This window comes from Limulus polyphemus, unplaced genomic scaffold, assembly GCF_000517525.1.
Source record: "Limulus polyphemus unplaced genomic scaffold, Limulus_polyphemus-2.1.2 Scaffold181, whole genome shotgun sequence".
Taxonomy (NCBI): domain Eukaryota; kingdom Metazoa; phylum Arthropoda; class Merostomata; order Xiphosura; family Limulidae; genus Limulus; species Limulus polyphemus.
The window spans coordinates 487574-500184 of record NW_013665791.1 but is presented as its reverse complement, the minus strand read 5'-3'; the positions used below and the strand labels follow the sequence as shown (position 1 = coordinate 500184).

Below are 12611 nucleotides of genomic sequence, written 5' to 3'. Positions count from 1 at the left end.
AACGCCCCCACGGCTGAAAGGGCGAGCATGTTTGGTGTGACGGGGGTTTGAACCCGCGACCCACAGATTGTGAGTTGAGTGCCTTAACCACCTGGCCATGCCGGGCCTTTTCATTTATAAATTAAGTTAATATTATATACTCTTATTTATATATTAAAATAAGTTTATCATAAATTTTGCATTTAACGCACAATATGAAAAATATTTAACATGAAAAATAATTATATTAGCAATCTTACTTGAGGTATAAGGATTTCAGTTGTTGTTTTTAAGTATTTGTTTAGTGAACGAACAAATTATATGAGTGAAGCCTAATATTTAGGTTATAGATTTAAAGATTTACGCTGCCGTATGTATGAATTAATATGAAAAAAGCAGATTTTGCCTTATGTAGAACAAATAATATTGTTTCTATTAGTAACATTTGTCCAAAATTTTGCAATTTTGAACACATTAATATGCGAGCATAGGTTTTTACCATGTTTAAAAGAAACCGAAACTAAACGAACATGTAACGTGTGTACAAAATCAAACTTTCAGTGTAAACTCGCAGACGATGAATAATATGCCATATTTGTAAATACACAATGTCTATGGCAAATACTTAAACTTCATTACATTCGATGCAACTTCTCTACGCTTCTTAATCTGATTGGCAAATGCTTTTAGAATAAACTGTGAGCAACACCTCTCCGTAGTTTGACCACTCGACTGACCAGATACTTGACGTGAGCCCCAGGTGGCTCAGCGATAAGTCTAAGGGCTTATTAACTCTAAACACCAGGTTCTATACTCGCATAGGGCACAGCATAGATAGCTCATTTTGTAACCTTGTGCTTAATAACAAAGAAACAAACAAAAGCGTCACGTGAAGTCAAATCAAATGTGTTTCTATGTGTATATGATTTTTAACACAGATTAATTATTTTTAGATCAAAAGACTCTATTAGAAATGACAAAGTTTTATATGCTTTAAAAATGCAATGAAAGTTTCTTATGTCTTAAGACAGAAGTTATTTTAAGCAGATGGCTCAACAATGTAGTAAAGGTCTAGTGTTTTGTGTTTATAGTTCAGAGTATATCGGAATGTGCCATACCAAAGCATAGTGTTTTGTAAACACATAAAATGTGATGTTAGATCAAACGCTACTTTTTGACAAAACGTAAAACAATAAGTGTTGTATGTTTATTATGTTTAGTTATTATGACTAGTATGTTAATAAACTGTTTTGAAAAATGTTAATAGTTTTCTCCATTTTTACAGTCCTCATATTATTTATTGACTTATTTTGCACAAAGTAATTTGTATACATCATAGAAAGTTTAGTAACTTAGGGATAAAATTAGATGTACTAAAACATGAGAGTGAAAACAGCACCTTACAAGGCTATATCGACAATGACAATCTGAATATAAGTTAAAACAAGAGCAATCAGAGAGATTGAATACCTTCCCCCGCCACTCCTTTTCGAGATTGCATCCGTTTTTATTAGATAACGTCAAATTTCACCTTCGAAAATTCAGAAAATTCTTCTCTGATCCGAAATAATCAACAATCCGGATCATATTTTGTAGCTTGATGAGGAGTCTTAACTTAAATGCACCCATGAAATTTGATACAAATTCGATCACGCTTTACAGAGTTATTAATCCAAAACCGCGAAAATGCCCTATCTCGCCATTATAAAAAAATTCTTCGAAGTGATCCAGAATCCAGGTTGGGATTTGGGTCCAGAACAAATTTGGAGAGGACCGTCCCATACTGACTTCCCATCTTGAATAAAATGTTCGTGTACATAGATCTATTAGTTTTCGAGATACGCGCGCGGAAACACAGACAGACAGGCACACACACACGGATCAGATTGGAATACCCTCGTCCCTCTCCTGGAACGAGGGTAACACCGTACTGATTATATAACTTTATTTTTGTTTGGATGTACTGTATTGCCTTTAGTTAGTATAATATGATTGGATAAGATATTTAGAGTTTGGGTATTTTATGCAAACATTAATTTAAACATGAAAATCTGATTTCATGGTTATATAAATCAAACTGTAGGTTCAACTAGAGTATTGATAATCATGTGAATAATCCACAAAGAAAACTTCACAAAGTCAAACTGTAACATGCTCCGTGAAACGATAATATATATATAACTATGTATTCAAACGATTTGTTTACTTCTGTATGCATAGATAGCGAAATCAAATTATGACTTATGAAACAGACCATAACGACACTGTAGAAATAGTGTGAAATATTTTAGTCGAGGTCAAACAAAGATCATTATGAGATCGAGTCCACTTCTTTTATCACAGGCTAGGACATTTATACATCTATCGAATAAATAATCCAGGTGTACCAGAGTTTTCCTAAGGAGTTTTTTCACCTGCACAGTTATATTTTAACTTCATCATTTTTTAATACACGATGCCTTGTTGCACCTCATATATACAGGACTAGTGACGAATGATCCAAAAATGAAGAATATTCTAGTAAATACATTTATTTATCAAGTTCGGAATGGAATTTTATAATCTATTTAAATATAATAGTACTTTTTGTTGTGTGTCCATGTAATTACTTCGCAGGGTTTGGATAGATCTTCACCAAATTCGGTATGGAGATTCATTGGGTCCGTAGGGAGATACATACAAAATTTTAAGTCTTGCATTTTGCAACTTTTCATGTCTTAAGATAACCTTTCATGAATTTATATAACTTCCGTCCAGGGGACGGGTACTCCAGCTAGTATGAAATATGTTTTTTGAAATATTTTTCCACTTGAAGTTTCTTATATAGGTGAATTTTTAACTGCACAAATATTTTTACAGGTGCACAACTTGTAATCAACTGCACACTAGAAAAAAAACCCTGGACTATACGTATATTACTAGCTACGTTATTTGTAATCAGTTTTATTAGTCGTTTTTGAGACACCGTCTTAAGTTTAAAACACGCAAACAAGGTTTTATTCACAACTAGCTAGGCTTACGCAAAACCGTTATTATTAAGGTAACAGCCATAAAAAAGTTTGACTGACTTGATTGATCTAATAATAGAGTATAAAAAAATGAATGATGGGTGCAAGCTATGAATATCAAAACGTTTCTTTCTTACTTCTTTATCGTGAATATTTCTTTTTTTGTCTGGCACTTGAAAATCAATTACCTGTTCATAATAGTTGTGAAAAAATATAGAAATAAATTCAGTCGTGAGTAAATAATCACCTTTTCAGGGAGTGTTTGAGTTCTCTTTTAACTTACCATACAGTAACCTAAATCAATTTAAGTGTGTAAATAATATGATGGTATTGCATATAATTTATTTTTGGATATTATATGCGGAAAAGCTGTTCAATTATTATATCACTTTCATTATACAAACAAGTTTGTAATAATAGCATAACTTGTTCATTGTTACTCAGTTTAAGTTAAGATGTTGTAGTCAGTTAGGAATGTTATAATTTTTGTTATATTATAAGTATTAGAATTATACTTGTTATAAGACATTAGTAACAGGCCTATTACATTTTTAAACACTACATTTTTAATTTAGTCCCTTATGGATTTTCAAGAATCAAAAGAGTGTATAATAACAGTGTTCCAACCACACTATATTTGCAATATCCATTGCTGATTACATGTTTCTCTCAATCCAGAGATATTCAGGTAGGTTGTGATACAACAAACACAGTTGTGGTCGGAACATTATTTATGCAAGCCATTTGATACAACAACAGTTGTTATGGTGTTCACACCTTCTACAATTCGATTACATTATACTTGTCATAAGACATTAGTATTAAGCCTGTTACATTTTTAAACACTACATTCTTAATCTAGTTCCTTTGGGAAGAGGAGTGTACAATGTTGTTAGTTTCATTTAGTTTAATTACTGGCGATAAGTATTGTAACTCTCGCCCCCTGAGGGGGTGCGAGGTTATTCCGATCAGGTCCATGTGTGTCTGTGTTTCCGCGCGCTTATCTAGAAAACTAATAGATCTATTTGTATGAAAATTTTAAACAAGATGGGAAGTCAATATAGGACAGTCTTCCCCAAATTTGGTCCGGATCTGGGAAGATAAGGCATTTTCGAGGATTTAGGTTAATAACTCTGTAATGTGTGATCGGATTTGTACCAAATTCCATGAGCACATTAAGGTGAGACTCTTAATCACACTACAAAATATGATTCGGATCATTGATCATTCTGGATCTGAAAAGGAGCGGCAGGGAGAGGGTATGAAATCTCTCTGATTGCTCTTGTTTTACAAGTTACAGATTTTACAGTGAGTAATATTTTTCATTTAAACAAGTTATGGCGATCGTTGGTGCGATTACTGCCAGTTACACAGGTTTTAACGGTAAAGAAGGTTTTTGTATTGAAATCAACACTAACAGTGATAGAACAATTTTTTCGATTTGACAATCGATAATGGTTATTTATGTGTGCGTTTATTTATCAATACGCGTGGATTGACAGGCTATTTATTTATCTATTTATTTCATAGATGAAAAAAACGAAAAAATCTAAATGAGTTTAAATATATTGAAGGATGTTGTGCGAAAGATTTGGGTAAGATTAGGAATGTCTGGGGAACAACGATCAAAAACATATAGTCGTGTCTGGGCATTTGCTTATTGTGAGATTGACTGTTTAATTTTTAAAGCTTCTCTGATTTTTCTTCTGTTAATGTTAGGTTGTTTTAGTATGGTGACATTCTGTTCGGAAAATTGGTTGTTTTTGTTCATATGTTCATGGACTTGGAAAGGGTTTTTTTTAAGTGTTCTTTTAACCTAATGTTCAGATTACGACTTGTTTCACCCATGTAAAAGGCTGAGCAATTGCTACACTACATTTTGTAAATGTTTCCTGACAGGGTGGGCTCGTTATATTATTTTGTTAACATGTGTTTAATTTTCATTCTAGGGATGAAAATTAATTTTGTTGTAAAATTTAGGTTATATTTACGTGCTAGTCTTTTCCAAATTTATGTTAGAAGTATGTTAATATTTTGTGTATACAGGATAGTGCCAGTGATTAGGTTCCTTCATTTTGTGGAGTATTTTTGGGGTTTGTTTGTTTTTTAACCATGTCCTCTCTGTTTTTTTGTTTCTAATTCATCAATAGTTTATATAACTACTGTGATAGGATTTGATTTACGTCAGTGAAACTTTGAGTTAACTTCTTCAAATATGTTTTCAGTGGTGCATACAATGTATGCTAAACGCAGGAGGATTTTTAGAGTGCCTAGCTTCTGGTGGATTACTTGAATAGAAAAACCAGTTTATGTAGTTTCTGCTGTGTCTTTTTTCTGGGAATTTTAGTGGTAAAGTCTCGGGTGATGTTAACATTCAAAAAATGTTTGTAGTTATTTTCATTTTCAACTGTAAATTGTATGTCTTTACGTATGATGTTTATGTGTTAAAGGAATTTTGTTCCTTTATCCTGACAAATCAATCCGCAAATAAGTCACCTACATAACTAAGTCAAAAGGAAAACGTATATGAAGAGATGTCTATGAAATGTTGTTCTTTGGGTTGTAAAGAGTGGCTAATGTACTTGAAAACGGATTTCCAATGACAAGTTCATGTAACGAAAGAAACACGAATCTTTGTATTAAAAGCAAATAAATATGGCTAATTGTAACAGTTCGTGTAGGCGTTCTTGTTTTATGTTGATGCTTGTTTTTGGGTCTTGTAAAACAATTTCTGCTCATCAGGCTGGCCGTGACACAATAAACATAGAGGTAGTCAGACCACTATTTATATAAGCCATTAGTTACAATAAAACCTTTTTTTTTGTTTTATTCTATATTTTATAATTTTCTCATTCACGCAGTTCTTTTATTACCATTCCATTGCAGTAATTTCTAAACAATAATTGAATACTGTTCTAACTTGCTGGTTGAGATCGGTTTCCTACAGTTTCTGCATTATTGTGCATATTGTTGCCTCCTGTAACATGACTTCCATTGCAATGGTTTCTAAACAATATATATAATTACTATGTTATTAATTCAAAAATATAACCAAAGCAACGTTTACAGCAAACAAGTTATGATTTTAATTATTACAACGTTTCGACCAGTACTATCAGGTCATTATCTGGTGAAAATTGTTATATTATGTTTTAAATATCAGGGTATTTGCACCATTATGAATATTGTTGCCTACTGTAGCATGACTAATTTCAGTGATTTTTAAACAATACACGTAAGAGTGTCCTGATTTGCTGCGTTATGAGTGGTTTTAGATATCAGAGTTTTACTATGATTTGAATAATGTTGATTACTGTTTCATGATTACAAAACTGTTATAGGCTGAGGGCTTACGCTGACCAAAAAAAGTAAATGAAAACCATAAGCTTAGTATTTAGATATGGTGAATAACTATTGATCGAAGCCGTTATATTTGAAAATTGATATTGTTTGGTGATTTATATGTAAAACTTGATCATTAAAAATGCTCTGCTTATGTTGTCTATTAGTTATATTTCTGAAGACATAACCATATGTGACAACATGTACAAATGGTTGAGTACGTTATATTAAAACCATGTTGAATATTCAAATCAGCAAGTCACTTGACAACTATAGCCAACATAAAGTTATGGTTTAACGGAATGTATCAAAACTACATTTTACCATTGTTTGGTTTATCTTAAATAGTGCGATACCACTGAAAGTTGACCACTTTTGGGAAGAGTATGTAACAATACTTTCCAACGCAAAATATTCATACACTCAGACTATAACGGTATATTCAGATCGTTGATTTAAAATTTTTAAGACGGGAATATTCTTGTAATTAATGAGATTGAAAAAGAAAGGAATATAGATCAACTTGGGGAATCAGTATCATACAGAAAGAAACCTGCAATAAGTCGTACACCAGCTGCGGGAAGCAAGGTTCGGTAACAGGTGAGAATCCAATAACACAAAGATCAGTGGCAAATGCTGTCCTCGTATCACAGGCAACAGTACTCAACACAATCAAGAAGGAACTCCGATTGGAGGGATTCACTAAGATAAGGCATCGAGTCATATCTCCTGTTCAACCGTTGCATACCTCAAGCAGTTGGTGAATGGAACGGGTTTGCATACCTCAGGCAACTGGAGAATGTAACAGGTATTCATGCCATATGAAGACATACCAGCCAAGTTGCCGGATGCCTATTGATTTCTGTGCAATTGGATTGTTGAAACTAGATGGATTATGTAAGAAGAGAGTGTGCTTCGGATATAACTGCCTTAAGTCGGAACCTTTTGTAATAAAACTACGCTGCAGGCCCCTTGTAATGACATACGATATTCAGACAGAGCGTGACTGACCGTGGCGACATTGACTGTAATGATGTAGCGAGACTCAAAAATCGTTCTAATATAACGTACTCAAACTTTGTATATAACTAACTACTGTTTTGATGATAATGATTATGCATGGAAGAATAACGAAATATTAATTTTTTTCATATTTGTATGAAATACGTGCTTGTTTTTAGTTATATGTAATTTTTCTTAGATCTTAGGATTAAAAATTCATAAAAGTCATAAAATTATTGACGTTTTGAAAGCGAATGAATATCTATACGGCAAACTCACCCGATGAACCAATAATTCCCAAAGCTCTGAAGATAAAATCGACCAATCCGGTGGCTTCTTGATTGGCCTCGTGAAGCTGGTAATTCATAGATCCGTAAAAACTATACTTCAGGGAATCTTCCTTTGTTGATTTTAAATACAGGCGTCTCCTATCAGCTACTGAAATCTATGAGAACGACGAAACTGAATTAAAAGATTGCCTAACAGTAATTTTCTTAATTGAATGTCTGACCACCAGGTTATAAGAATTAATAGCTGCAGTAACCGAATCTAATACCAGTAACATAGGACTTTAACACAATATTATGTCATGTAGCCGGTTAGCAACAGTGCAGCGACTGAAAGCTGGGCAACATTAAAAATAAACTTTAGCTAAGATAAACACAGAACTGTACATCAACCCCCAAAACAACAAGATAAAAAAGTAGAATCAGACTTGTGTTATTTCTCCACCTGCTTGTAACAAGTGTGCGAGTGTCAGGGGAGAACATCGAAGGTATGAACATCCCCCACACAGATGTCCGAGATGATATAGAAATAGCATTCAGGGGTGTATATTTCAAACACATTATTTGTAGGAACACTCCCACGATAAATATTACCATAAGTTACTTAAGGTATACATACAGCTATTAATTAATTATTCTTCGTTTATTTATTGTATTTTTTTTCAAAATTTTGTTTAGGCACGTGTCTTTTTGCCTATATGCCCCTGGCAGTCTCTTTTATTGTTCTTGCAATAAAACTACAGAAAATTTTCATATGTCGATAACAGGTGTTCATGTTTGAATGACTGGAATAGAAAATAAAGTTTTTCATGCATGGATATGTATAGAAATTATACAAATGTGAAGTTACGCGGGTAAGAGTGTGACATTATGTGGCTTTATAAACCAGATTGAATATTTGCGGACACTTTTAATAGAACTTAGCCGATTGATAAATAACTCCTCATTGAAGTAAATATGCTTTTGTCGTCTACCCATATTAAATAACATCCACAACTACATAAGTTAGACTTTATAAACTTATACCATAAAAGACAATGGTTTGATCGAAAATGAAATTACGTTTTTTATATTTTATCTACAAATACAAACACAGGGAATCGGTTCTATAGATTTAGCCATCATTCTACCTTTGGTAGGAAAAATACATCATTATTTACGTAGAAACAAAATTTTACTTCACATTGCCCTAAGAAAAGACCCTATCCCAACGTATGTTTTGAGTTTATATACAAGAAGATTATTAATAACAAACATCACTACGTAAAAACAATTTCAGTAATTTCAGCTGATTACAGCGCCACCGATGTTTTATTTTCTAGTAAGTTAGTTGAATGCTACTACTTTAGGCTTTGAAAATCTTTTCAGAAAATAACTTTCTTCCGAAAAAGTAATTCTTTCTCTTAAAGATTTGTATGAGATATAAAAAATAATAACATTTTACACTTTAACCACGAGGTGAATCTTTATTTCTTATTATAATTTTTACTTATAGCTAGATTATTTTACTCGCTGAAATGGAATTATCTTAAAGGAGTGACTAAGAAATCAAAAGGAATAACAGTAGTATTTATGATTTTTCACTGGGAATCTAGAGTCGATTACTGGGTTTACTCCTTTAAACGAGCATTTTGTCTGTTTGTTTGTTATAGAAGTTTCGCACAAAGCCACACAATGGTTTCCCTAATTTTGAACTGATAGACTAGAGGAAAGGTAGCTTACTAACAGCATCCAACGTTAATTACTGGGCTTCTCTTGTCCAATTGAATAATAGGACATGGCTGTAAACTATGAATCCATGGATTCACAGTCTACGATAACCACTTAGCCACGCCCAGTCCATTAAACAAACATGAATTCCATCAGATAAACACTTTAGAAGTAAATTGAAAATTTTCGAAACAATATCAACTAAGAATTTACTGTTGATGAAAGTTTCAGAACTTTTCACATTGTGAAAAGATGTTGAAATTTCCAAATGATACAAACAAACAATTAAGTTTGATGTTGATCAATATTCTCTTACAAAAACAAATGCATAAACAAAACGATTAATTTGCGTACTAGCCTGATATTTCCATTTTATAATGTCTTAATTATGTGTGTCTTCTAATTTAACGTCTATTTGTTGTTAAACAATCGCATTTTGATGTATCAGAATATCTATAATCAAGTTGACTGTGAAATAAAGCTAGCATCGTTTACGAGTACTTTATTTGTTGTTATGAAAAAGGGTAGTTAAAAGAAAGTCCAGTTGAATTTATAACACAAAACTATAAACCTTAAGTAAACGACGTATTGGAAATTAAAACAAAATGAATTTAGTTTTTATATATATTTCAAAAAGATCAAACATCTAAGTATTAAATTAACATAGAACAACAACAGAACAACTTTGTTGAAGGTTATTTGTTTTTACATAGTTTGGTTTATAATCACAGCTTGAAGGTGTCTCTAAAAATAAAATAAAAACATATCATTTTACTGATTTTTTATGCTGATTATTTTCATCAAAAAGTATTCCAGTTAGTAATAGATCTTTCGAATAAACTCTTTTAAAGTAACAACCGAGCTCTAATTGAAAGTAACCATACGTATGTGATGTGTAATGTGATTTCTCATATTTCGAGGAGAAAAAAACATTTTAATTAAATTTACTTTAAAACAAGTGCTTCAGCGTTAAATCTGAGAGCTTATAAAGCCAAAAAGTGTATTTTCGATACCCTTGGTGAGCAGATTACAAATAATCCATTGTGTAGCTTTATGCTAAACAGCAAACATTGAAACTAAATTAAAACCCATGACGGCCAAGTTTAGCCACCAGGTGACAAAATGTCTAAATAGCAATTAAAAACAATTGAATTATAAGTAAGTATGATAATTATTTCAAAGAATCTAAATATATATATATTTAGTAATAATTTTCACATGCCTTTAAATATAATTGTGGCTTTAATTTCACGTTTGATAATCAGTTTGACACACGTAACCATGACGAAAGTTGTGAAAGAAGTTACGTGTTCGAAAGTGAAACTCGAATAGAAAACGTGTGAACAACGTACACAGGTAAGCGGATTTAATAGCATATACAAGGAAGTTATACTGTTGTTTAAGATATTCAATACAAACTGTTTTGCCGTTATTGCCCAATTTTCGCAAACAAATTTGTAATATTCACATACAAGGTCTTTTCATTACCTAAATTAGAAAAAAAAATCAGTTAAATAAAGCTGAATTGAGTCTTAAATACTCTAACACCAGTTATCTACGGCTAAGTTGTATCTTTCTTCTATTATACCAATTAAGCAAGGTTCAACTGTGCCTTAAATACTATCATACCAATTACTTAGCCCGGCATGGCCATGTGATTAGGGTGCTCGACTCGCGAGTTCGAATCCCCGTCACACCAAACATGCTCGCTCTTTCAGCCGTGGGGGCGTTATAATGTGACGGTCAATCCCACTATTCGTTGGTAAAAGAGTAGCCTAAGAGTTGGCGGTGGGTGGTGATGACTAGCTGCCTTCCCTCTAGTCTTACATTGCTAAATTAGGGATGGCTAGCGCAGATAGCCCTCGTGTAGCTTTGCACGAAATTTAAAACAAACAAACCAATTACGAAAGGCTAATTTGCATCTTACATAGTATCATATCATTTAAGAAATACTAAATTATATCTTAAATATTATTACATCAATAAAAAAAAGTAGTGTTTAATATTTTAAATACTATCACACCAGTCAAGTAACGCTAAGTGTCTTAAATATTATTATTATACCAGTCGAGTAAGGCTTAGTGTGTTAAATGTTATTATTATACCAGTCGAGTAAGGCTTAGTGTGTTAAATAACATCATATCAGTTAAGTAAGAATAAGTTGTAATTTAACTAGCATCACATTAGTAAAGCAATTCTAGGTCTCTTAAATACTATCACGGCATTTACGTAAAGTGAGCTTTCAATATTATCAAAGCAGTAAAGTAAGGCTAAGTACCTTGAATACTACCTTAGCAGTCAAGTAAGGCTAAGTTATGCTTTAAATACTACTATACCAGTTATATAAGGTTAAAACGAGTCGTCTACATTGACATAAGAAAACAATGAATGTCGAGGTGTTGGGACCGGAATTTTTTGTCTACATAGACATAAGAAAACAATGAATTTCAAGGTGTTGGGACCGGAATTCTTTGTCTACATAGACATAAGAAAACAATGAATGTCGAGGTGTTCGAACCAGAATTTTCTGTCGACATCAACCGTTATTCATCTAAGTAGACTACGAAAAAACGAGGTACGATTTTCTGTAATAAAGATAATCAAAGAGAGGAATTTATAATGAAGTCGACAAGAGTGGATGTCGACTTACACGGGGTCGACTTAAATGTAACAGGTCGAGGTTGTCATCAGAGCTTAAAAGTGTTAATTGTAGGTTTCAAAAAAAGAATTCCGGTCCCAACACCCTGAAATCCATTGTTTTCTTATATCTATGCCAACAATATACGTAAAAAAGGCGCTTCCGATGGCAATTAGTATGGGGAAGCCGGGAAGACAGGTAGAATAATATATGTACTTGGTTCAGTGTAACTCGCTGCTATCTTTAAACGGTAATGTCGACAAACTTTACATGGCCCAATAACGTCGACATAAACGGGTAGCACCATACTTGTAAGTTATGTTGAAAGACTATTTATTACTTGTAACCTTTGTTCAAAAGTCTCTAATCACCGCTCTTGAGGTTTGACAACCTCGGCTTATTAGTTTTACATTTTGAGACAACTTTTGACTATCGCTTGTTAACTTTTATTTATCATTTTAATTTATATGGCAACATATAATTATTCCTTTTATGTTCCCTGACAGTCTGTACTTATCACTTTACCTTCTGTTGTCGACTTTTAATTATTATTTTAAATTATGTGACAGCATCTAATTATTCCTTTTACGTTCTCTGACAGTCTGTACTTATTACTTTAAGTTCTGTTGTGAGCTTTTAATTATG

At 32.7% G+C, this 12611-nt stretch overlaps 1 protein-coding gene across 4 annotated transcripts in view; it reads right to left on the bottom strand.

Moving 5' to 3' along the window:
• LOC106478115 overlaps positions 1 to 12611 on the bottom strand; it is a 44759-nt gene that overhangs the window by 15601 nt on the left and 16547 nt on the right. For 2 of the 4 annotated variants that reach the window (XM_022381651.1, XM_022381654.1), the window contains exon 2: positions 7611 to 7776. The exons of 1 other annotated variant lie outside the window; for it this stretch is intronic. In XM_022381651.1, coding sequence (XP_022237359.1) covers positions 7611 to 7776 — 166 coding nt within the window. Of the gene's footprint in view, positions 1 to 5867; positions 5994 to 7610; positions 7777 to 12611 lie in introns of those variants that run through there. One more of the 4 variants, XM_022381655.1, reaches the window with a different exon arrangement.